At 42.7% G+C, this 27,134-nt stretch overlaps 1 protein-coding gene across 38 annotated transcripts in view; it reads right to left on the minus strand.

Moving 5' to 3' along the window:
- MADD (MAP kinase activating death domain) overlaps nt 1-27,134 on the minus strand; it is a 170,675-nt gene that overhangs the window by 10,186 nt on the left and 133,355 nt on the right. For 36 of the 38 annotated variants that reach the window (XM_077461046.1, XM_077461019.1, XM_077460995.1 and 33 more), the window contains 8 exons: nt 17,198-17,318; nt 17,005-17,110; nt 15,470-15,580; nt 12,855-12,962; nt 10,661-10,825; nt 8,269-8,341; nt 6,806-6,912; nt 5,194-5,263 (listed from right to left, as the gene is read on the minus strand). In XM_077461046.1, coding sequence (XP_077317172.1) covers nt 5,194-5,263; nt 6,806-6,912; nt 8,269-8,341; nt 10,661-10,825; nt 12,855-12,962; nt 15,470-15,580; nt 17,005-17,110; nt 17,198-17,318 — 861 coding nt within the window. Of the gene's footprint in view, nt 1-5,193; nt 5,264-6,805; nt 6,913-8,268; nt 8,342-10,660; nt 10,826-12,854; nt 12,963-15,469; nt 15,581-17,004; nt 17,111-17,197; nt 17,319-27,134 lie in introns of those variants that run through there. The other 2 variants (XM_077461011.1, XM_077461066.1) reach the window with 2 other exon arrangements.

The following is a 27,134-nucleotide window of genomic DNA, read 5'->3' on the forward strand; positions in this document are numbered from 1 at the left end:
AGAGTTTGGCCTGTTAGCTCTCCTGCTTTTCTTTTATTTATCCCTAATCTGTGTTTTCTCAGCAGAGTCTGGGTCTTTCCTGTTGATTTTGTCCACTTCAGCAACAGTAAAACTGGAAGCTGTCAGCAGATCAGCCTCTAGTGGCTTTAATTTTAGACACAGTGGCAAGAGTAGACAGCAACTAAGCAAAGCATATGCAGGGCAGAGCAAAACAGTGCATTACTTGATTTTAAACAGTACAGGTACTCATTTTAATGTTTTACATAGATATACCCGCAAAAGGGGACAGTCTGAAGTGATCCATCAGGACTTCATTTTCTGACTAAAGTTCCACTTTAGGTGTCCTGGGAGCATAGAAACTCAGGACATTGTATTATGCAAATATTACATTTGGCTAAGAGTCTGGCCCTTTGGCCTGACCCCACCTAAATCCTGAGCTCCACAGCTGAACTCGGAGGTCACCCATAACATTCACACACCTACAGTGAAGCAGCTCAATTGCTATTTCTTTGACAGAGCTCCCTGAGGTACAAGACTTGCTGGGTGCTCTAGAAAACATCTAAAGCAATATTTGCACCCTCTGCATTAGTCTGTATTATAAACTATGAATTATCCAATTATAAGTAAAGATTTGCTTTACTTATTAATTCAAACCTGTCCTAACCATTGCTCTTACTGCAGAGACAGTATACGGCTTCAATCTGAATAATTGCCTGAAGCAACTAGATTTTCCTTTTAACTTTTCCAGCATATAAAAGGAAAACATAGCTTAGTGGTGACAGGGGTAAAACTAAACCCTTCAAGAAGGAAGAACATTTGTTTTTTTTTTTTTTTTAAAAAGGATCCTGTTGTGAACCTTAACAATTCAAACTTGAGCCAACTGCATTAAAAAAGTTTTTTGTTATACTTTAGAGATAAAAGAATATATATATATATATATATATATATATATATATATATATATATATATATATATATATATATATATATATATATATATATATATATATATATAATATAATTTATCTCTAAAGTATAACAACTAACATCTGAATGATGACACCCCTCTTGCTTTGGGGGGGGGGGGGGGGCAGTCTAGAAGTGGTCACTGGTAAGCACAGCACCACTAATGGGTTTTCCACCTTCAGATGACTTTAAGCTACTGGCTTCCATCTATTCTCATGCAACATTTATTAATTACATTGCATTTAACTAGAATTCTTCTGCAGATCTGATTAAATTAGATTTGTCATTGGGCTTAATTTACAAAAGTAAACCTTCTGGTGCCAATCACTATAAATGCCTTTACAATCTGCAGCTGCAAAACACCTACGGCAATCCCAAAGCCTGCAGAATGCCAGTTTAAGCTTCTGCAAAATGTAGCACTGAGGCACGCTCCCAGCACATCCTGCAATTCACTGCGAGGGCTCAGCAACGTACTAAAAAGCACCCCAGAGTGTAATATAGGATGTGCTTGGGGGATCTCTTTGAGCTGCTATTAACCAAACCAGGAAACTCTACACTGTAGCAGCTTAGGCCTGTTATAGATGGTTCGAATTTTGTCTGGTTCAGCATGAGCTGGCTGAGATTCAAACCATGTATGGGCAGGCTGAATGTACTAAGTTGAACAATCAACTTGGGTACAACCAGCCTGCTGGATTTTACTTGTGATTAGTGCTAGCAGCTGGTATAGCCGCTAGCAATAATCGCTGTGGCTTCCCCCTGCCCGGAGAATATAATGGCTTGGAGGGAGGGATTCCTCTGTCGGCACTGTGTGTTGATGAGGGAAATCGAGCGAAGTTCTTTCCTGAATAAACTGAAATTCGCTCTGTGTTTTAGGCCCCTTTCACACTGGGGCGGTGTGGGCGTTGGCGGTAAATCTGCTCTATTTTTAGCGCCGTTTTAGCGGCGGTATTCGGCCGCTAGCAGGGTGATTCTAACCCCCGCTAGCGTCCGAAAAACGGTTAAAACTGCTACAGCGGCGCTTTGCCGGTGGTATAGATGCACTGCCCCATTGATTTCAATGGGTAGGAGCGGTGAAGGAGCCGTTCCTATGGAAAGGAGACGCTTTTTTCAGGCGCTACACAGGCGCTATATTTAGCGGTGTAGCACCTGAAAATCACCTCAGTGTGAAAGGGGCCCTAGTGTTCAGCTGAATTGAAAGTGCCCCACGTTATATTCCAAATAAAAAAAAAAAATGTATATTTATAAATATACAGCATCTCACAAAAGTGAGTACACCCCTCCCGTTTTTGTAAATATTTAATTATATCTTCATGTGACAGCACTGAAGAAATGACACTTTGCTACAATGTAAAGTAGTGAGTGTACAGCTTGTATAACAGTGTACATTTTCTGTCTTCTCAAAATAACTCAACACACAGCCATTAATGTCTAAACCACTGGGAACAAAAGTGAGTACACCCCTCAGTGAAAATGTCCAAATTGGGCCCAAAGTGTCAATATTTTGTGAGGCCACCATTTTCCAGCACTGCCTTAATCCTCTTGGGCATGGAGTTACCCAGAGCTTCACAGGTTTCCACTGGAGTCCTCTTACACTCCTCCATGATGACATCACGGAGCTGGTGGATGTTAGAGACCTTGCACGTCTCCACCTTCCGTTTGAGGATGCCCTCAGCTTCTTTAGCATGGCAGTGGTCGTCTTGGAGGTGTGTTTGGAAACATATTGTTATACTGCCCTGTGGCACAGTCTCCAAAGGTAGGGAGATCATGCTCTGCTTCAGTATGTTACAGTATTGGCATTCATGGTTCCCTCAATGAACTGTAGCTCCCCAGTGCTGGCAGCACTCATGCAGCCCCAGACCATGACACTCCCACCACCATGCCTGCCTGTAGGCAAGACAAACCTGTCTTTGTACTTCTCACCTGGTTGCCGCCACACACACCTGACACCAAATAAGTTTATCTTGGTCTCATCAGACCACAGGAAATGATTCCAGTAATCTATGTCCTTAGTCTGCCTGTCTTCAGAAAACTGTTTGTGGGCTTTCTTGTGTATCATCTTTAGAAGAGGCTTCCTTCTGGGATGACAGCCATGCAGACCAATTTGATGCAGTGTACGGCATATGGTCTGAGCACTAACAGGCTGACCCCCCACCCCTTCAACCTCTGCAGCAATGCTGGCAGCACTCATACATCTATTTCCCAAAGACAACCTCTGGATATGACGCTGAGCACGTGCACTCAAATTCTTTGGTCGACCATGGCAAGGTCTGTTCTGAGTGGAATATGTCCTGTTAAACTGTATGGTCTTGGCCACTGTGCTGAAGCTCAGTTTCAGGGTTTGGCAGTCGTCTTATAGCCTAGGCCATCTTTATGTAGAGCAACAATTCTTTTTTTTCAGATCTTCAGAGAGTTCTTTGCCCTGAGGTGCCATACTGAACTTCCAGTGACCAGAATGACAGAGAGGGCTATATAACCAAATTTAACACACCTGCTCCCCATTCACACCTGAAACCTTGTACCATTAACGAGTCACATGATATCAGGGAGGGAAAATTTGGACATTTTCACATTTTCAGGGTGTACTCACTTTTGTTGCCAGCGGTTTAGACATTAATGGTTGTGTGTTGACTTATTTTTAGGGGACAGCAAATTTACACTGTTATACAAGCTGTACATTCACTACTTTACATTGTAGCAAAGTAGTCCTTTCTTCAGAGTTGTCACATGAACAAGATAGATTAAAATATTTACAAAAATGTGAGGGGTGTACTTACTTTTGTAAGATACTGTATTTTTATTCATTTAAAGTATAACTAAAGGCCTTTTTTTTAGTTTAGTTGGATAGAATGGAGATGGATTAGAACATCTGTCAGATTTTTATTGTGGTCTCTGTCCCTATTGGGGAGACTATTTGTCATGTTTAATAATTATCACCAAAAGCAAAAGTAAACTAAAATTCCACATGTTGGGTGATTCCCAGAACACTTACTCTATTCAAAATGACAAAAAATAAATAAAAAGTGTTTTGTTGCATGAAACAAAACACCTGTCTCAAAAAAAAAAAAAAAAAAAAAAAAGTACATGAGCTTCCATTTGGCATATTGGGCCCCACAGACTTCAGTGGGTACGTCTGAAAATGCTCAACATGAGCATTTTACAACGTTTTGTTGCGCGTTTGCTGCTCAAACAGCAGCTCTCCCCCCCAATCTCCTCAACAACTCCTCCCCCAAGTGCTTTATATCGGGCTAGACAAAAAAAATCCTGAAAACACTTGTAATATGCTCCTAAAACGCTTTTAATACACTTCTAAAAAAGCTCAAAAACTCCCAAACAAAAAGCCTGAAATTTGCTCTGCTCAGGTGTGAATGCTTTCACCCTTCCTGCAAATGTAATAAAATAAAACTTGCAAAATAACGTTGTAAGCAGACGTCTGTTACCAGTTACCATTGCTTAAGCTGGCACAGGTCTGGGTGTTCATATTTTGGAGTGGCAGAAGGGAAATGCATGGAATGCACAACAGGTCACAGCTGTGTCTACAGTTTCACTATGGCATCAACTATCTAAGTCAGCATAAAAATATTGTGTGTTTATTACTAAGCATATGCACAGCCCAGCAGGATCTACTTGCTTTATAGTAGATACTACTATACAGCTGCCATAGTCATATGGGGAAGATATGGCCCATACAGCACATATGACATAGGGGAGGTGACCTTGCTTAGCTGTGTGTGAGTTCTGAAAAGCAGGAGATGAAGTTACAGACAACTTACAGCATAGCAGTAAAATGACTTCGCAGAAGTGACTAAACTGCCCGACTTGCTACCTGAAAATGGTAAATATGAAATATTCACAAGGAATATTTCATATTACTTACATAAAAATTGTTCCATATACATTCTTCCTAGCGCTTAAAATAATAGGGGGGGGGGGGGGCAAGTTCCTCAAGTCAGCTGAAGATAAAGAGACCATTTGAAATCTACCTAAATGCCTATAGACACTTAGCTGACATAGCATGTTACCTGATCTGGAGAAGGAAGGTTTTCAGAGCTGCCACAGGCAGATGGAGACTATTATACAGCAGTAACTCAGATATCCCCCGCAAAGCTCTCTCCATGGCTCTCTAAATCTCCCTCTCTTCTACTGCACTAGAAGGCGCTCTGGGGGGACCCCGTTTTCTGAGTTACTGCCATGGCAATACAGACCCAGCAGCACAATGATGGTATTTACCAAATTCCTCCAAGACAAAGACGCCCCGTACAGTGTTACACTTTTTAATGTGATTCAGCTGTATGAAAACCTGGAGGAGAGAGGGGACAGAAAAATGGGAAGGAAAAAGGGTACAGCGGAAGAAGAAAGACGAGAAGAAAAAAAAAAAAAAAAAAAAAAAAAGTAATAGGTAAGACAGAGGTGGACATAGGAGGTGGAAAAAGTGAGGACAAGAGAGATAATGGAGGAGGGGAGAAGAGACAAGAAGGGAATCAGGAGAGAGATTTGAGGGAAAGGGAGAGAGACAGAAGGCACTGGTTAATTTTTCATATCCAGGATTTCCACTGGTGTTCACAACATTTCTGTAACAGACTGATGTGTGAAAAGGGGAAAAAACAGCTTTGGAGTAATGGGAAGACGTACCCTAACACAGCAAAATATCAGGAGGTAAACCATAACTAAAGCCGGGGGGTGGGGGGGGGGGGGAGGGGGGGGAAGTGTTGGAGGTCAGACGGAGGGAGAGGGGGGAGGAGGGAGTAGCACAGACAGCTCAAAAAACTAACGGGGGGAGGGGGAGAGAGCAGCGAGAAGCAAAGATGGCGGCAGAGTGAGTACCTTCCGCTCCTTGCAGGAGGAGTGAGCGTGGGAGAGAAATGAGACTGTTAGTGACACAGTGAGACCACACCTCCCCTCACTTCCTAATACCCCAGCAACACACAGCCCAGACCAAGACATCAACACGGGGAGGCCAGGAAAAAAGCAGCCTCGTTATCAAATCCATCCCTGCTCCTCACCCAGCACGGAGCGCAGGCCTTTCTCAGGCTGCATTGAAGGGGGGTCATCACTGGCCTTTATTTTGTCTTGCAGTGTCAGTGTAGTTTTTTTTTTTTTTTTTTTCAGGTGTCCTTTTTCTTTTAACTTTTTGTAGCCAGTGGATGCACTGAAGACCTGTGACACCGATTTCTTCGGTTCCCTCCTTTCCTCCGGATTGTTCTACTATGAGATGAAGAACCGAATGATTCCTAAAATGACCTGCGGAGCCCTGGGTGACCTTGTGATGACTTGAAGGCCACTGTGGTGACCAGAAGGATTACATTCTGCCCCTGGGTGACCTGTGGATGAGCTGTGTATGGAGGGTCAGCACTGGGAGAGGTCAGCCCGAGCCAGGGAGGGGTTACAAAGAGACAGCGCCAGACACCACCCACCCCCGGCAGGCAGAGGGCAGCATGGAGCAGAGACAGCGAGAAACGGCACATGTGTCACACAGCTACAGCAAGCAGAGAAAACACAGACTGAGACAGAGGGGAGCTCAAGAATTAGGGGTACCCGGCACACTGCAACTTGCACACTTGTATCTCCCTCAACACTTACATGTTGCCCACCCTGGCCCCCGACATGACTACACTGCAAAAAAACACTTTACACACATAATGGGTTTATGGGAATAAAAACACAATTTATGGAACACAAAGCACATAATGTTACTGGACTTAGACAGACAAATCAGCTACGTGATCACTTTTAAATCCACATATTACAATGCTGGAGTCCCCTCTCTCACCCATCTCTATGAACAAGCACACCGCACACTCCCCAAGTCATACTCCCCTCCACATTCACACTCCCCTCATACCTGACTGTGCATGAATTTCAGATTAATCCCTTCCAAGGTCACCTGAAGAAGACCTCCTTCCCCAGTCTTCATGTCTTGAACAGGGAACTCACCACCAAGCTCTGGGCCTGTAAAGAAAAAATTTAGGAGAAAAGGGTTGAGTAGAAGCCGATTTCCAAATAACCTGCGCTGTAGGTTATGGATTACTTAACCTGTTTTCTGATTCAAACTGTGTATAAAACATTCTCTAGCATAATGCACTGTGCTGGGGATACGTTTATAAAACATCCCCACTTTGAGAGTCAGTAGCTGACACTTTGTGCAGCTCAATCCCAGCAGTACTGCTGACCACCAGGAACCAGTTTGTGGTTTACAACCATAAAAACAGTCAGCGTTGACAGTTATCCAAGAGGCTGAATGCTTCCCTGATCTATCTATCTATCTATCTATCTATCTATCTATCTATATATATATATATATATTTTTACCAGTTAAAAAAAAAAATGTATGCAAATTAGGGGCATATTTAAATAAAAGTGAATGTGACATTCAAACATTCACAGGTGGTTAATTATACAATGCAATGTTCATATTTTAATAAAAATAAACACTTTTTTTGCAGGTAAAAAAAAATAAAAAAGTGCATTTATTATCTTTTCTTTTGTTTCTGCCTCTGAAGCATTGCACCAGCGATAAGCAGATCCCCGATGCCATGCAGGTTTCCCGCAGATCTGTCATTGTATCTGTGTGCCCTTACAGGCAAGCAGATACAATGTGACAGGAAAAAAAAAAAAAAAAAAAAAAAAAAAAGAATGACCACAGCACCGTGGTAGTTCATTGAAATCTACAAGCCGACAGCCACAAAGGCTGCCAGACCTTGCAGTTTTCTAATCACTAAATGAGTGACGTGGCCCTGTGGAGGGAGAAGATCCCCGCTTGTGGTCAGATCGGGGAATCAGGGGTGTGCGGGGGCCAGTCCATTTGCAACATGACACAGCCTGAATATGGGTGTAACATGTTATGAAAGGTGAACTTATCCTTTTAAAAACACATGCACAAGGAAGATTCATCTATAATAAACATTTGGTTAAAACGCATTGACACATGCTGATGCTTCTAAATTTGGAATTAGTTTGTGGGTTAAAAAACGAATATACTCAGAACAAAAAAAAATAAAAAAAAAATAAAACATACTTTAGCCATGTTAAAATAGCTTACAATTGAAAACTACCTAAGCAAAAGTTTCCAAACCCGGACAAAAAGATATTTTACACTTGAATTCATCCTGTTGTTATCTACCATGTTAGGCAAAGCAAGGCAACAAAATAATTAGAAGAAAAACATTCATGGTCTGAAACTAACAGCGAATATAGCAAATAACATACAACATGGTGAAATCGGTCAGTAATACTTCTACCAGTTTCCTGGTAAACTACTGACAAACGTTAATAAGACTATACATTGTTAAAGAATTGTGGGATCACCTGGTTTAATGCTTTGCTGCCGTGCTGCTGCTCGCTCCATGCTCTCTTTTACGCAATAATACAGCTCACGGCACTGGAATGGTAAAAAAAATGTTTAGGAAACTAAAAGAGCTTGTGGTCCTTTTATTCATAACAATTTTATTTTTCACCATACGTGAGTATTATATATCTGATACACAGACAGAACTGGATCAGGTACACAAGCTGTACAAAGGGCTGATGCCACTACCAAGAAGGCCTGGAAAACGTTCCTACTGCTGAAGTCATATAGTAAAAATGTTGGATGGTATCTTTTGGTAACATCAGGTCAGAATGCTCTGTTCTGGTATGGGCCACCTAGGTATCTGGCCAGTTACAGCAGAAAACATTTGCCTTCTTAGGATTATACTTCAAAGTGAATCGGTGTCATCTGTGAACACAGAAAGGTGACAACAGTCTAGCCAAGCAGACTGTGCAGGTTAAAGAAATTCCATTTGTTACCTTCATACACAGGAGTCTGCAAATGATTTCACATGTGGTCAGAGGATCATGGGTGAAATGTCATGTCAGGCTCCTGTAGACAATTCTTACAGCTCTCTTTCAGTTACTGAGCTGCAGAAGTGTTAATGGACTACTAATGCTCTAATCAGAGCGCTCCTAGTTGATTGAGAACTACAAGTATGTCTGCCGTGGTGGAAGACGGAACTTGTATTATATTCACAGTTCCACAGTTGGAGCCCCGCACAGCAGTACCGCTTTAAAAAAAAAAAAAACGTCAGTCAATGCGTGGGGGGGGGGGGGGGCCTTTATGTGTGGAGGGGGTGGTTGCAGAGTGAGTGGGGGAGGGGGGTCATGGGGGTTGTGCAATCCTGCTCATTTTCACAGGAGAGTGGACCCCAGAGGTGAGGGTTCAGCTGTATGCTAAATATGGGTATAACATGTTAAAAAAAGATGGAGATGGCCTTTAAATCCATCCAGCACATATTGTATTGGCGTTGACACCAACATTGGAGTAACACTTACTGAAAGCTTTGGCTTTAAATTAAAGATACATCATGCCCAATGGCACTCCACAAAGCCCTGTGGGTACATCAACATCTATCAGAGGCAAACCACTGCATGGCAGGCCAGAGCTCCAAAGTATAAGAGAAGGAAGGGTACTAGGGGGGCTTCCTGGAATCTGATGGTGTAGCATCTCCTCTTTACAACACTCTGTAAATGTCTGGGAGCTAAGGAGGCCAGTTGCTGGACTTTTGGGAGAGGAATGTTGTCCCATTCTTGCCTGATAAAGGATTCTAACTACTACAAGTCCTGGGTCTTGGTCATATTTTTCATTTAAGATGCATCAAATATTACTACTGAAAAGGTCTGGACTGCAGGCAGGCCAATTAAGCACCCAGACTCTTCTACTACAAAGTCATGCTGTTGTCATGGATGCCGTATGCAGTTTAGCATTGTACTGCTGAAATATGCAAGGCTTTCCCTGAAAAACACATTGTCTGAATGGAAGCATATGCTGCTCTAAAACCTGCATAAATCTTTTAGCACAGATGGTGCCTTTTCAGAAGTGCAAAATGCCTTGCTAACAAGACGGTTGGTTGTTCCCTGTCCTCTTTAGTCCCATTTTCGCCAAAAAATGTCAAATTTAAATTAGTTAGACCACAAAGTTTAACACTTTATAACACACCATTTTAAATTGGCTCTAGCCCAAAGAAGACTGCTGTGTTTCTGGATGATGTTCAGATATGGCGGCTTCTTTGCACGATAGAGTTCTTTCATCTTTGAATGGCACAGCGAACTGTAAAAACAGATCGTGATACTAGGAGGCACTCCTGAGCCCATGCAGTGATGTCCACCCAAGAATCATGCCGGTTTTTAATGCAATGCAGTCTTAGCGCCCAAATATCATGGGAAACCAAATATGGAGTTTTGGCATAGTTACGTACAAAGATTTTTTGTAATTGGGGTTGTTGCATTCAAGGTGTTCCTAGCAAACAGATGATTGTTCTCGAGTCAGCCACTCATCCTAATAATCGGGGATAACAAAAGACCTTTGTGATATATGTCCTGTCTACCAAAAGTTTGAAACCAAGTAAAAACTACACCTCGACAGGACCTGTAAATAACTAGACACTTTTGATGTCTAGAGACTCACGATTAACAGAACTCACACAACCCACATACTTGCTTACTCAAAACGTGATCACTTCAGGGAACCTGCCACCCAATAAGCCAGGGATATGCAATTAGCAGACCTCCAGCTGTTGCAGATCTACAATTCCCATGAAGCATAGCAAGATTCTGACAGCTACAAGCATGACACCCAGAGGCAGAGGCATGATGGGACTTGTAGTTATGCAACAGCTGGAGGTCCGCTAATTGCATATGCCTGCAATAAGCCTTCAAGACTCACCTTTTTGGTGAAAAACTTGTTGAGTTGGGTCTCTTGTCCATTTCTTCTCCACAAACAGAGCACTTTTGTTTTGGGGCAGTAGGTCATGTTAATGAGTTTTTCATACCACCACCGTTCGTATACAGCTCCAATGTTACTGCGTAATACAATACAGTCATCGCAAACCTAGAAGACATGAAGACATAGGAACAATTTTTACTAGTACACAAACCATTCCCATTGACAAAAAATAAGGGGTTTATTCAGTAAGGTAAAAAACAATGTGCAGTAGTCCACTGCACCTGGATTCAACATTGTAATCTGGGTACAGTCAGCTCAACCAGACATGGCTCTCTGTATTGCTTACTAATTAAGACTGTATATACATTCCAGCAAACCAGCAATGAGGAGAAACAGCATAGTCTTTGAATGTAAACTATGTAAGTGTAGTGCTAAATCTCACCAATTCTCAATTTCCACAAAAATATCCATATATAAAGAAAAAGAACGTGCATCCAACTGGTAAATTTTTTTCTTTTTATATATGGCTAATATTTTTTGTATAGAGTTATACAATTTTTTTTGTGACTGTGGAAATGGAGTATTGGCGAGATGTAGCACTACACTTACATTGTATATATTGTATATGAGAATATAGGGTGAGCCAGTTTTCTCTGTCATTTTGGCTAGCATGGCTAACTATTCATCCTTAGTAGCACTCTAGCTAGCTGGCACCTGCTTTGAAACGCCACAAGCAATTTTTTGAGGAACTTAAGCAGGGCAGAGGGACAAAAGAAATGTGTCCTGGTTGAGGGGAAGGACAGAAGTTACTTTAGGCAAGAAGTCCTGGGCCTCAATACCACCTTGCCCCTATGCAAAACTAGAAAGGGTTCTTTGCAGCACAAGGCCACCAGTGTAAAAACTCACCTTGCACCAATTATGGGCGAGAACAGAGGGGAATGTCTCCAATGGGTTCAAATTATGGTTTCTGAAGCATCAAAAAAACAGGATTCAGAGTCTCTGAGACCAGATAGAAAGAGCAGAAATATTCCCCTTGATAGTGCTAACAGCCAAACGCCGGCCCAGACCCAGATGCAGGAAGGAGAGAATTTGTCTCAGCAAGAAGCTTTGGCAACTGACACCAAGTATCCCTTCCACACCCAATGACAGACCCTGTGAAAAGTAACTATCTTTTAGTATCTGTGGAATAACCGACTCAGAGATGCCCCTGTGCTACATAACATAAGCTTCAACAGTTATGCCATTGAAGACAGCAATCGTGAAGAAAGTTGGCATATCAGTTCTTGGGGTAGAAGATCGCTGCATCAAGAATTTTGGTTCCTCCCTGATAACCAAGTACACCATTGCTGTAGTGCTGTCTAACTGAATGGGACTGCATAGATTACCAAGTCCCCAGCACTGCCAGCCTAGTATTCTGTGGCTCGACAAAAATCAGTCGGTCTAGAGTGGATTGTTCCATAATGACAGAATGTTAAATTGCAGAGGTCTGAATTGAAACTGGGTAAAAAACTGCCTCGGAGAGCATTGAAACAAATGTTGCAGGGGACGTGGCTATCAGTATCGCCACTGCTGATTCATAAACCCTGTAGCTTGGCAATCAGCACCTGACCATACGCAGTACCGCCCAATGCTTTATGGATTGACTCTGTTGCTGAAACCTTTCCACTGTTAGTTGCAGTTTTCAGGAATAATTAAGACACAAAAAAGGGTTTTGGCTCTGTCAGAAATTTTTTTTTTTTTTTCTTATTTTAGAAGACATTTTAAAGTAACTGGACTTGGAACTTAGGAGCTTTTAGCTGTACTTTATTTCAATAGCCAATTAAATAAAATCCAGTTTTTATATTATTTATTTAGGCCAAAACTCTTGAGAATCTTTCGGTGTCTTGCCACTGACAGAAAAAGGAAAAAAAACCCCTCAAGATTGGTGTATACATGTCTGTAGACAGCACTTCTTGGAAATATACCATATTACAATTACATTGCTAGCAAGGGCTACACCTCAGGGGGGGTGACATGACTAACAAACACTACTTCATTATTTATGATTATTTTGATGTGCTATAAAGAATACAGCAGGAGTAGGATAAAATTCAGGAAACTGAAGAAATGGTGAATTTGAGAAGGCTCATTAGTTGATGAAAAGTTACAGAACACGGGCTGATGGCACCACATTCTCCATGATCAACTTACTCACCTCCATAAAGAACAGGTCTCCACTGGTGTCAGTCCCAGCATGCACCACAAAAGTCTGTTTCTTAATGTGACGACTACCACTGGGTCGAACGCTTAGGTCACGGCCATTCTGTGTTAAGAAATAGATAATTTGTGAAGGTTATACTACAGGGGGCACACACGAGCAAAATATAAAAAAAAATAAAAAATCAGCAAGACTTGCGACTTAAGGAGAATCCATATTCCTTTAATATGTATTTGGTGTTATTTTTATCAAATTTTCTTTACTTTCCCCAACTTGGTAACAGCAGCCTTAATTTAAAAAAGAAAAGGTGTAAACTGACCACAGATTTTTTTTCATTCAGCCTGTGGGATAAATGAAAAAAGAAAAAAAAAAAAAAAAAAACACGCCAATAGATTACTAAATCTATGGTATACAGCATAGAGGAATGGATTCCCCTGATGGGTTATTGTATTCTGACATCTGCAAGCAGCTGCTCTCAAAGCACCCGAGTGGCTGCACCTGACTGGACAGTCAAATTTCTGCCTGGCTTCATTGATTTTCAATCTAAGTATGTTGGGCAAAAAGGAAAAGGTCTGGTGTCCCCAGTGACACTTCCATCTTTGTAACATACAAAAACAAAGGATTCGCCCTGGGACTATAAATGAAGTGGGTACTGTTTCCGCCAGTAAACATAACAGTAGTAAATGTTTTATTCAAATACAATTGTTTACATGCATAGATAACACCAACAGTTGCCAATTAAAAAAAGATACATAACAAGGAATATTGGTACATAAATGTAGTAGTAGTCTTAGTACACGAGCATCATACTACTCGACTAGTTTCGCGATATCCAGCTCGCTCTCAGTACAGAATAGCTGTCCTGCTGCATTGTGAACACAAGTGGTTAGCCACTTAGCTTCAAAGATATTCAGAGAATGCTTTCCATTTTCCGAACGAATGCAAAATAGTCTCTAATCGTAAGAGATGAAGAGGTGGGTCAGTGATGTCACGCTGAATGGCACCAAATGCCACAGAACCCTGAAGTGGGTGGAGATCACTGGATTAGTGGTGTCTACTTTAGTTATTTCCATATTCCAATGGGGCATAGGCTATGGTATTACGCACAGTTACACTGGTCCACGCTAGACCAATATCCATACCTGGAATCCTTCTTTAAAGTGGTAGTAAAGCCTGTTTTTTGATTTTTACCCACAGGTAAGCCTATAATAAGGCTTGCCTGTAAGTAAAAAGAATATCTCCTACACAGCACTGTTTAGGAGATATTCACATTAGATGCAGCCGGTGACATCACCAACACATGCGCTCTGAAGCTCATGGTATGCTGGACCTTCAAAGCACCATGCCAGAACTGAGGGCTCCCACGCGCATACGTGGGAGAGACCTCACTGTGGCTCCGGCCACTTAGACAGCCGGAGCCATGAACCTGGAAGGAATATTGGGAGAAGATGGAAGCCCTGTCAGCAGTGACAGTGCGCTGCTGGAGGGCTTTGTTCTATGTTACGCATTTCATAATATGCTAGTATGCGATGTGTGTATATTTATATATATTTTTTTTTTTACTGCAGCGGTTTTAAGTAACTAAAAGGCAACGCTTTTTTTCTCCCTCATTTTGCATAGGGTAATAGAGGGTTGGGCCCCCTTCTCAGCTCCGGGACCAGGCTCATTTGGCCAACCCCTGCCATATGGTATCGCACAGTCCTATTATCGGTTTATACGCAAGAATCTTTCGGCATGGCCAGACATCTACAATTTACTCCCATCTCCCCTTATGGGCATTTACACCAGATTATATATCTATATCCCTTTACAGAACATTGATGCATTTTGCGCCTGAGTGGATAGAAGTCCATGAAACGCATCAAGCCCATTCTGATGCATCCAATATACATCGAGAATTTTAAATGGTTTTACCCTCTCCTAGATCCCATTTTTTGATATGGTTTACCCAGCACATGGGGGATGATTATGCTTGTGCCATGCTATAATATATTTGTTTACTATGTATATCGATACCTCCTATGCTTATATGGCATGTTATACTGTTTTATGTCATGCCAATCATTGGTTTACTAACATATAGATGTTTATACCTACGTGAATTTGTCTGGTTCCACCACGCACGCCTCATTTAAATTCCAAACCTTCCCCCTCTTTGCATACAATATAGGGATGGGGGCATGAACCTTCCCTCATGTCCCAAAATTTCTCCCCCACTTCTTTCATCCCTTCATATCCTATCTCATACCCAAAACAGGAATATGGAGGAAATTCCTCCAAAGTGAAGGATTCCTGAGGTGTCACCAGAACTAGTGTCTCCATTGGAAGATTTCCCCTCTATCTGTGTTTTGATGTTAACCCAAAATTTGTGATTTTCTTTTACTTTCATTTTTGGCGATAAACAGTAAACAGGCCAAATAGTGAGGGTGTGAACCTCTATATTTGAGGAAAAAGTGTATTTGGTAAAAATAACCAATCAACATCTTTAACAAATAAAAGAATAAAAAAGGCTCATGAAGACAACTTAAAATAAAGTTCACTGAGGCCCAGACTTGTAGTACTTCTTTAGCCCACTATAATATAAACCTGACATTTTCACTCGCCAGTCTTACCAGATCTGTCACTTGGTCAAGCAGCTCATTAATCTGTTGACTGTGTGCTAAACCTATGTGACACTTCCCCATCAGACGTCGAACCTTCCTCCGAAGATCTGTCTTGTTTACCTTAACAAAAAGAGTGAGGTTATCATTTAGTAAAAGGTTAAAATTCAGCATGACACAATTTTTTATAACTCTGGTTCTTCATTGCCTAGAAATAGTAAATGCAGCAATTTTCTTAGCAATATATATGTAAATAAATAAACATTTTATGTAAATAAGTCAGCATTAAAAGACCAATAGTACAAAATTCCATACAACTTCTCTAAAAGGGAAATCCTAATGGACCCATTTATAATGGAGAGGAAATACCGAGACCTTTTCTTGGTTAGGCTGCAGGTTTTACAACACATTGTGCCTTCATTTATAAAGAAAAAGTCACCATTATGTGGAGCATGTAAAGACCCACTGCAGCACTCACTATAGGAGCCTAGCTTCATATCCCAATAAATCTGTATCCAATCCAGCAAGCCTGTGTACTACATAGTTGTTGGTAAAGCTAAAGAAAATAGTATAGTTAGGTTGCAATGTGTGTGTTGAACTTTAGTGAAATAGGGGTACTGCCGATCTAGGGTGTGGAACTGGTACCAAAAGATGTACCCCAATCTGAGCTCACCTTTTGTTTCAAACATGATAGTTAGGTTTGGCCCAGCAGGAGCTGGAAATCAAAATAGTAGGCATAAAAAAAAACTGAATTTTGATTCGGGGGGGGGGGGGGGGGGGGAGGGCTTATAACGAGGAGGGAGGTTAAAGCATCAATGAGGGCCAATGCTGCAGTTTCCATTCAGATTATGTTTTGCGATATTAATGCTTCATTAAAGGAGGATTCCAGCCTGAGCTTTTTAAGTTGGGCTTCTCCAATTTGTTTTGCACTCCTGTGACCCGTTTTGAGCGGAGAGCAGTCTGAAGTCCACCCTCTCCGCTGACGTCACTGCCATCAGTCTAGGCAGCACGTCATCCCGACTTCCCAAGTCTGGATCCGCCAGCTGCCTTGATTGATGGCAGTCTTAGCGAGCCGCTGAGATGGCCTCTCCCCGCCTTTCCACAGCTCATTGCTCCAATAAGCATGGAGAAGCAAACCATCGCTCTACTCGGGGAGGAGCGAGAATCAAGCCATCGGCGGTGTTTGGTGGCTCTGTTCTCAATGCAGACGCCGGGGGACAGCTGAAGCATCAGTATGATGCAGCATCCACTGAGGTAAGTATAATTAGCAAAAAAAAAAAAAAAAAACAACAAACCCATACTTCTCTTTTAGAAGATACCCAATGCACACTCTGAATGCTCCATTTTGGTACTGATTTGTAATCCTTGTAGACATAAGCAAAGGAGCAAACTTTCACTTGCAACATAAAACTGTTCAAAAGGAAAAAACACTTTGCCTCATTGACCAAACAATACTGAAGTTCATTGTTCTGCTATCAAACTGCACACACTTTCAATTACACTCAATGCAAGCAGCAGTATATAATAAAACAATGCATCCAATTTACCTTTATCATCACCATATAGGACACCATGTTGTGTAAGAGTGTAGACAAAAGTCGATCTTCGTCATCCTCAAGACGTTTTCTGTCATGGTCTCCCAAAGAATTATACCTAAACACATAAAGCGGTCAGCTGGAAAACAAAACAGCAAGCATCCTGACCTATTGCTGTAGCCAATGAAAGGGATCCTAGACTCACCTGTCTATCATCTCTTGGGGTCCCTGATCCATCCCCATTCCCTCTCTTTCCAGCATCACAGCGTCCAGGAAAGCATCCTCCCAAAACTGCATCTGGTCCCAGAGGGTGGAGCGCTCTTTACCTGCAAAATAGGTCAAGCCTTAGCTGGTAATTTTTTTTTCCCCCAGATTAATATAGCCGCTTCTTCACTTGCTCTGAGTTTGGTAGTTTCAGTGCCATTCTATTAAGGCCAAAAAAGTATCACATGAAAAAATGAATGCCAAAGTAACTAGGATAAAATGATTCTGTCAAGATTTGACTTGTAACAGACTCTAACCACTTGCCGACCATGTAACGTACATTTACTGAAGCAGGTTAGCTCTATTGCGCAAAATAATGTACCTCTGTATGTCATTTAGATGCTCTAGCCTCCCGGGGGGAGGGGTTGCGCGCCACCATAGACCTGATCGCACGCTGATTGGACAGAAGAGGAGGGGACAACCAGTCCTCCTGTAGGGGTTCTGGACAGCAGGGGGCATCAGTGCTGTATCGCAAAAACTGGCCTGGTCATTAAGGGGGTAAACCCTGAAGTGGCTAGATACTGCACATTTAATTACTTTAACTGAGTAGACTTACTTATGAAAGATTTACATTTCCCTTCTAACTAGCTTTACTTACTATGACCGAGTCTGGCTTTGCTCGAGAGTTGGAGGATTAAGAGTCTTAAAGTTCCTGCCCTGCTTTCTACCTGACTTTACACAATGTCCAGCTTCTTAGGGTGCACAGTATAGCCCTAGAATCCTCTTACATTACTTTCAACTATGGGGCTCGGTTATTGGACATTGCTATGCAACTTTAGGAGCTAGGGTGATGTCAAGTTGGAAATGGGCAACTCCTGGAAACCTCTGACCTCTGAATCTTAAGCTGATGCATCGGATTCAAAATAAAAAAAAGCTAAATAAGGAGACACATAATTACATAAGGCTAAATAACTGCTATAACATAGGACCACAACAGTCATAAACCTAAATGGCACTGGTTCTGCTCCAACTCAGCTTAACTGAAGCTAGGCCATTAAAGCGGAACTGAGCAACAGTATCTGAGCAAAACAAACTGAAAAAGACTGCTTAATTCTTGTTTAATGTTTGTTTAAGCAAACTCACCCATCCACACGTCTCCATGCTTCATTTTACTGAGAACTCACTTTAAAAAAATAAATAAAAAAAAACACTCCCCTAGCAAAAACTGTGTGCAGCAGCCCCACGTCACAGGATCATCAGATCCCACTGCTGTCAAAGACAGTGAGCCAATGAGGAGAGAGGGGGTGTGGCTGAGCTACAGCTTTATGTCTGAATGGACAGAGGGTGGCTCGGGTGACCCCATAGCAAGCTGCTTATTGTGGGGGCACTCGGCAGGAGGGAGGGGCCAGGAGTGCCGGCGAGATACCCGAGAAGAGGAGGATCGGGGGCGGGCTGTGCAAAACCTCTACACAGAGCAGGTAAGTATAACATGTTTGTATTAAAAAAAGAAGACTTCTAGTATCACTTTATACCCAACCTTTATCTGAAGCTTAACCCCATCTTAACCTTACCCTAACCAGAACCCATCCCAAAATTAAAGCCTTAGATCCAACCTAAACCTGAGCCTAATACTATAGATAACCTAGTCCTAAAAACGTATATGCCCAATAACTTCACCTTAGACTGAACCTTACCATTATCAAAATAAAAATGTTCACAAGGATAATAGCGTCAATATTCCATTAAAGCTATACAAAAAAAATAAAAAGCTGGTGATGAATACAACTGATCCTGCTAATTAAACCGTCATTTTTATTTCTAATGCACGATTTCTTCCAATTTTAAAAAGGGTTTCCTCTAAACATTACCCTTAAAACCCAGGAGGGCTGAGGGGTTTGTGCGGGCAGTCCACCTTTTGTAACATGTTACACCCATTTCCAGAGTGTAGTATGTTTCAGATGTACCAGCCCTTCCAACCCCCCATCCCCTTTTTGACAGCAAGCATTATGCAGGCAATCCTTAGTCTGTTTGTCCACATAATGTTAACATTACACTTTCATCCTTTAAATTTGATGACCAACCAAAAAACTGTAAAAACCAAAAGCAGTTCACATGCATTACTATAAAGCCCCGTACACACGGGCCGAACATCAAGGGCGACATTGGTGAGTTCAAGAAAAAAACAGCCGACATTCGGCCCATACGCATGTCAGCTCATCCGACAGAATTTGGCCGTTTGGCTGGCTTCTTTTGGACGAGCATTCTGGAAAACCAGCAGCCGTCCAGCTCCTGATTAGCAATTTTAGCCAATGGCTGAGAGTGCTGACCGGAGTGCTCTGGCGGGGGGCTGTTCCCTGTAAGAACACAACAGCTCAGCGGAGGAGATCTCTGTACCAACCTCAAATTGTTGGTACAGTGGCTCTGACTGGAGCGGACAGTTTTTTTTGAGTTGAACAGAAAAAAAAACACATAGTGAGTATCAGGCTTAAAGGAGTTGTAAAAGCAGGTGTTTTTTTTTTTTTTTTAATCCTCTTGGGTTCTATGCATTAAGATAAAAAAAATATTCTGTGTAGCAGCCCCCTAATACTTACCTGAGCCCCATTTCTGTCCAGCGATGTCCAAGTGTCCCTTTGCCGCCCAGGGCTCTCCCTAGTGATTGGCTGAGACACATCAGTGGCGCCATTGGCTCCGACAGCTGTCAAAGTCAGTATGCCAAACAGGAGTGAGGGGGGCAGGGCTGAATTGCAGCTCTGTGACTGAATTGACACATGGAGCTGTGACTCTGCTTGGGTACCCCATAGCAAGCTGCTTGCTGTGGGAGCACTCGACAGGAGGGAGGGGCAGGAGAGCCAAAGAGGGACCCAAGAAGAGAAGGATCCAGGCTGCCCTATGCAAAACCACTGCACAAAGGAGGCAAGTATAACATGTTTGTCATAAAAAAAAAAAAATAATTCTACAAATCACTTTAGGGCTCATTCATAGCAGGCGTGTTGTGCAATGCAAGCTCAACACAGGGACACATGGAAAACAAATTGTTCTCAAGGTGTTCTGTTCACACTATACATACTTGTATTTGTATGTTAGGTAAAAATGCAGCATGTCTGCATTTTTACAGCCCGGTACACAAAAACATATCAACGCACATGTGCTGTTGTGCAGCATGTTGAATGAAGTGCCATTTTGTGATATTTTAATAAAAAGGGATAAACACTGCAATGCCTTGTAAAAAAAACAAAATAAATAAATCACACTACATCTACAAAACACACATTAGAGGGTGTGCTGTATGCAGATCAGAAGAAGGAAGCAGAACGCAACCATGCTGGTGTGAATGGGCCCTAATTTTTAATGGATTAAAACAGTTAATGTAAACAGATCGCCTTACTTTCCTCACCAGTTCATTTACAAAACTAGTGAAGGACAGGAAACAGCCAGCAAAAAGTTTATTTCACTATTAATTTTCTGTGTAGATAAGAGAATTGGATTGCTCTGAGTAACACCGCTTACTGTAATCTCTCTCTAAATTCCTTCTGATGTACTCTTGCAGCGCACATTATACTGTGCAGTCTGAATGTATTTCTGAAGCGACACTTCCTCCAGGGCTCTCCAAATGTCAGGCTGTGGAGGTATTCAAATTATTCACAGAGACATTTTCTAGCCGACTGCTTCTGCTAGCTGAACTGAAGTTTTCAAGGCAATCAAACTCAATTGAGCATGATGGCAAAAAGACGAACATAACTCAAATATTCTGTCTTTTAAAGTTCTGTGGTGCTCTTAAAGGCCAATGATAAATGTTGCAAAGCACCGTAAAAATGAACTGTTAACACGTTATGCTTTCTATTTTTTAATGTATGTGGTGCCAGCAGCAAAAGATACCGAAGTTATAATCTTGGAAACCCTAAATAATTTAAACGACTTTATTCAATTGTAAACTCCATGTGAGGACTTTAATATTGCTACTTTTCAGGGCTTACTTCCACCAGCGGACAGGTGTTAAAGGCGAACGTGTGGTGTGATGCTTTGTTAACACACATTGCAGTGCATGTTTTTTTCCCTTTTCACTTAAACTTTATACGCTATTTTAACTATGTGCAAAAGCGCATTGTGATGTTAATATAAGGCTTCATGTACACTGCAGCTCCTAAACTTTATAAAAGCCTGTGTGTCCACGTACACAAAGGCTTTTAGGGTCATTCAGGAGCTGCTGTGGTTAGGGGAGGTACAACCTCCCTCTCCTGAACCCAGAAGAATCGCGTTCAGGATAGGAAAGTTTTGACCACTGGCTGCAAATGGCGCTAAAATTTCAGTGCGATTTTGCAGCATTTTCCCGTGGCTGCCAGTCAAAGTAGGCTATGTGTACAAAAAGCCTTATGCTGCGTACACACGATTGGACTTTCTGGCAGAATTGGTCCGGCGGGCCGGAATCTGTCAGAAAAATCGATCGTGTGTGGGCTCCAGCGGACTTTTTTTTTCCCCCCAAAAGTCCAACGGACCTAAAAATAAAACAACATGTTTCAAATCTGTCTGACGGACTCGGGCTTCTAGCGTGCAAACCGCTCGTCTGTGTCCTAGTCCGACGGACCAAATACGACACAAGGGCAGCTATTGGCTACTGAACTTCCTTGTTTAGTCCCGTTTACGTCATCAAATTCAAAATGAACGGACTTTCAAATGGACTTGGTCTGGTCGTGTGTCGCTCGTTCAGAAAGTCCGTCGGACCTCCGCCGAAAGTTCGTCGGGAAGAGTGTCGGACCTAGTCTGTCGAAAAAGTCCGGTCGTGTACGCGGCATCACTCATCCGAATGTGCTGTATGGTGCAAAAATTAAAGAAGTCCGATGTCTTTCTAGCACACACCAACTCAGCACTCTGTGTGAATGGAAGTAACTGGATATAAGGCAAATTGGCTTGTCTATGTGTTGGGACTGCAATGAGGAACGCTGCCCAGTGGGGCTGGTGTTAACAAGCCCCTATAGAATGTGGCTGGCAAACAACTCCAAATACCTGGTGATCCTGCCAGTCTAGGATGTGCTGTCAAATGAATAATGCTAAAAGCAGGTTCAGACCTTTGGAGGCATTGACAGGCATGCAGAGGTTACTTTCCGAGGGACAAACCGGATGGCGTACAAAAGCGCGGAGAACCTGCAGTCCCAGAGCGTTTGATCACAGGCTGATATACTCATAATCCAGCCCTCCCTGGCCTGAATGACAGCATCTCCTGTCAGGGATAGGGACAAGCTGATGATGCCGATTCTTACTAGCAGTCTCTGCCCCCCGCCTGTTGTAGTTGAGGGACACAATTCTAAACAGAGAGCTTTTAAAAGATAAAAAAAATGTATTTGGGAAATTTGATAATGTGCTTTGTTGAAATATTGTTTTTTCGTGCGTTAAGTTCATCTACAAGCGTTCACATACACTTTAGTCCCTTCCTGCTGCAAGCATTCACTTCATTTTTTTGCATCAGAATACATTCCCCGTTTTCTAATTTTATTTTTATTTCCATCCTTTATTACTTTGTAGCTCCTATTTTTCAGATTTGTCCCCCCAGCCCAGGGTTCCGATGTGAGACCACCCGGCACACTAAGCCCTTCACTAAGGACACTAAGGACTTCCAATGTTTTCCTATGGCGGCTTAGGTGGAGATGCGACCGGCAAATTCTGGCCACCCTCCAGCTTGTAACCCCAGCGGACATGCGCTGTCCGCTCGGTAAGCTTGATGTGTCGGTAGGTGGAGGGGGCAGGGCCCCGCTCCGGCACTGGTGACTTGGGCATGCGCGCTGGGATGGGACTCTGCTCTCACCGCTCGGGGGCGATCCGGCAGCTGACCCCGTGTTTCCTCCCCTTCCATCAGCTGCTGTAATTAGCTTTGCTCCATCTGATTGGAGAGATGTGCTCTCTTAAACCTCGGCCGCGTGTTCGTCTGCACTTCACAGCTGACTGCTGTGGGATGCAGAGCGAACGGTCCTGATGTCTCTCACTCTCCATTTTTCCAGGTAACTGTCGTCTACACACCTGCGACTACTCATCGGCTGTCTATACTTATTGACGGGGAGCTTTGTAAGCCATTTTTTGGTCACAAGGGCCCTATTCCTTCTCTCCCCCCCCCCCATTTTTTGTTCTTTTCTTGCTATTACCTTTTTTCTGTTTTTCTTTTCCCCCAGGGTTTCCTGCCACTTACGCCTCAGTGGCCCCATCGGTATACACCCTGACGCTAGTCCCATTCCATCAGATAGGGTATTGGGGATCTTTTGGTCCCCCTTATTCATTATTCTGGAGCTTCTTTACACCACGGCTTACTTATCTGGATGGGCGGGCCCTGGACACTGGAATACCACATATGATACTCGCTTGACCTGTGTTGTTTTTAATTACCAACATACTACCGTATTTTTCGGACGATAAGGCGCACCGGATTATAAGGCGCACTAGCAACGACCGGCTAATATAATGGATATTTCCATATATAAGGCGCATTGGACTATAAGGCGCACTGGATTATAAGGCGCATTTAATGAAACACAACTCGGATGCGGTACTGTAAGTCAAATTTTATTCAACTCTTTAGCAATAACCATAAAATGGTCTATAACAATAACTCTTAACACTGTTCAATTAAATACAAAACCAGACAATTATTTTTTCACTTTATTCTTCAATAACTATTAACACTGTTCAGTTACCGGTGAATACCGTACAAAACCAGACACTCACTTTTTCACTTTATTCTTCTCCCGCAAATCCATCAAATTCTTCATCTTCAGTGTCTGAGTTTAACAATTGGGCGATTTCGGCATCAAGCACGCCCGTATCCCTCTCATCATTCTCATCAGTATCCGAGTCAGGCTCGTTGCTGTCATCGGTACCGGTACTTAGCTGTTCAGTGATAATTCCGGACTTCTTGAAAGCTCGGATTACACTGGTGACTGATACCTTCGCCCAGGCATCCACGATCCACTGGCAGATAGTGGCGTAACTCGCCCGGCGTTGCCTCCCTGTGTTGGTGAATGTGTGTTCGCCTTCTGTCATCCAATGCTCCCACGCAGCTCGCAGTTTAACTTTAAACGACCTGTTGACACCTATATCTAGTGGCTGCAGTTCTTTGGTTAATCCACCTGGAATGATGGCAAGCACCGAATTAGTTTTCTTCACTTGGGCTTTGACAGTATCTGTCAGATGGGCGCGCATGGAGTCACAGACCAATAGGGATGGAGATTCGTGGAAAAAGCCGCCCGGTCTCTTGACGTAAACCTCTCTCAGCCACTCACTCATCTTCTCCTCGTCCATCCAGCCCTTCGGGTTAGCCTTGATGATGATGCCAACCGGAAACTTTTCTTTTGGCAGAGTCTTCCTCTTGAAAATTACCATGGGTGGTAGTTTCTGGCCATTAGCCTGGCAACCAAGAACTACAGTGAAGGATGACTTTTCGTTTCCTGTAGTGCGTATAGATACCGTACTGGTCCCTGTTCTCTCGACAGTACGGTTTACAGGGATATCAAAGGTAAGGGGGACCTCGTCCATGTTGGTGATGTGCTCTGGTCGGATTTTCTGTTCATTGATCTTGTTCTTGCAGTAGGTATGGAAAATGGCCATCTTTTCTTCGTAATCCTTTGGCAGTTGCTGTGACATAGTGGTTCTTGTGCGGATAGAGAGATTCCGCCTTTTCATGAAACGGAAGCACCAAGAGGGACCTCCTCGAAAGTCGTTGATCTCCATGTCGCGTGCGATCGCTGTTGCTTTGAGTCGAATAGAGACAGTAGAGACGCTTCTACCTGCGGTTCTCTGTTCAATAACCCACTGTTCAATTTTGTCCTCCAACCGTGGCCATCTTGCTTTGTTTCCTCGGAAACTCAGTTTGGTCTTCTTTACCTGGCGCAGGGCATCTTCTTGCTTCCTCCACTTTCGTACCATTGATTCATTAATGTTGAATTCTCTCGCAGCTACTCTATTTCCATGCTCTACTGCATGACTGATAGCCTTCAGTTTGAAATCCGCTTCGTAAGCATGTCTCTTAACAGGAGCCATTTTTGGGGCAGCGGGTATACCGTAGAAAATGAACGAATGAATGCGCACACCTCCTGACTAAGATGGCCGTAATGCTCACGAAGCTGCACTGCTTGGATTGGGCATTACGGCCATCTTAGTCAGGAGGTGTGCGCATTCATTCGTTCATTTTCTACGGTATACCTGCTGCCCCAAAAATGGCTCCTGTTAAGAGACATGCTTACGAAGCGGATTTCAAACTCATCGCTATCAGTCACGCAGTAGAACAACCTAAGAGAGGTTTACGGTACGTCAGTTTACGGTAAGAGACCGGGTGGCTTTTTCCACGAAGGTCATATATAAGGCGCACCGGATTATAAGGCGCACGGTCGATTTTATGAGAAAATTTAGGCTTTTACGTGCGCCTTATAGTCCGAAAAATACGGTACATGCATTTACTTCTGCAACCTGAAATGCAAGTACGAAAATGTTTGTATGTACCCTCATTTCCTATTGGCCGTCTTTACCTGTTAACGTTTTGTTATTTGTGCTTTCTATTAGAAATGCGTCTCTTGCTCTAGATTTACCCCTGATGAAGGAGACCAGAATATCTCCGAAACGTGTAGGGTTTTGAGTACCTCGGCTCACCTTACTTTATACGAGTCATCTGTCCATCTATTATCTATATCACATTATGGATATTGCTGCATGTATTTTAATTGCTTTGTGATACCTACCCCCTTTTTTGGTTGTCATATCCTTATACCTTATTATAATAAAAAAAATCTTTTATCCTATTTGACTATTGTACATGCCTTTAAAGTCCAAACAATAGGGGGTTTTCTCCCTCTTTTTTGTCGATCTAGGATGTAGCACAACACCATTGCACAGTAACGTGGAATTCGATTTTTGTTGCTGCAAGCATTCACATACACTTCAGCCCCTTCCTGCTGCAAGCATTCACACACTTTAGCCCCGTCCTGCTGCAAGCGCTCATATACACTTTAGCCCCGTCCTGCTGCAAGCGCTCATATACACTTCAGCCCCTTCCTGCTGCAAGCACACACACACACACACACACACACACACACACTTTAGGCCCTTCCTGCTGCAAGCATTCACACACACTTTAGCCCCTTCCTGCTGTGCATACACATATGTGGCAGTATGAAGGTGGGCCTTATTCCATGCTGCCACAAATGTGCGGGAGCGTGCTAAATCGTGATCGACCCCGCCCCCCCCCCCCCGAACTTTGACGGTGAGGTCGTATAGTTCCCCATCATGAAGTTAAGCCAGCAGGAAGGGCTCCCGATCATGTGATCAGTGACAGCCAATCATAGCGATCACATGGTCAGGAAGCTCATGATGTTAAACAAGGACTTCAACGTTAAAAAGGTGCTAAATGATCTTCTCAACAGCTTGGATTAAAAAAATAAATAAAAAAAGGATTAGCTAGTTTGGATCTTAGTAGCCAATTATTGCTTTACGAATCAAGTCCAAAAACAATCCATAATTATTCTACCTGTGGGGAAAAAAAAAAAAAAAAAAAAAAAAAAAGGAAATTCCTCCTTAGAGAAACTTTGTGGTGGATATATGAACAGCATTAAAGGGCTGGGATTTAGCGAGAAGGGCAGGGCTTCAAGACCATGAAAACGGTCACATCCATTACTGCGGTTTAAGATTTTCAAATGGGGTACTTTTTAACAATGCATTTTACAAGATCCATAAAAATGTATAAGGCTGGCCATGCAGGATTCTTTTTAACCAGCGGCAACAGATTTCCCCCATCATTCAAGGTGGCTGGGGGAATCACTCCCGCTGTGCTACTATATTCTGCTGGCAGTATACAATGATCACAGATGCCAGCTATAGCCGGTGGCTCTGACTGTTCAAGAAAAACACGTCAGGTCAAGCTGCCCATCAATAAGTGACAATTTCAGGGGTTGAGATGAAATATACCA

The sequence above is a fragment of the Lithobates pipiens genome, unplaced genomic scaffold (assembly GCF_037356315.1).
Source record: "Lithobates pipiens isolate NorthernLeopardFrog02 unplaced genomic scaffold, aLitPip1_a1.2 Scaffold_10, whole genome shotgun sequence".
NCBI lineage: Eukaryota > Metazoa > Chordata > Amphibia > Anura > Ranidae > Lithobates > Lithobates pipiens.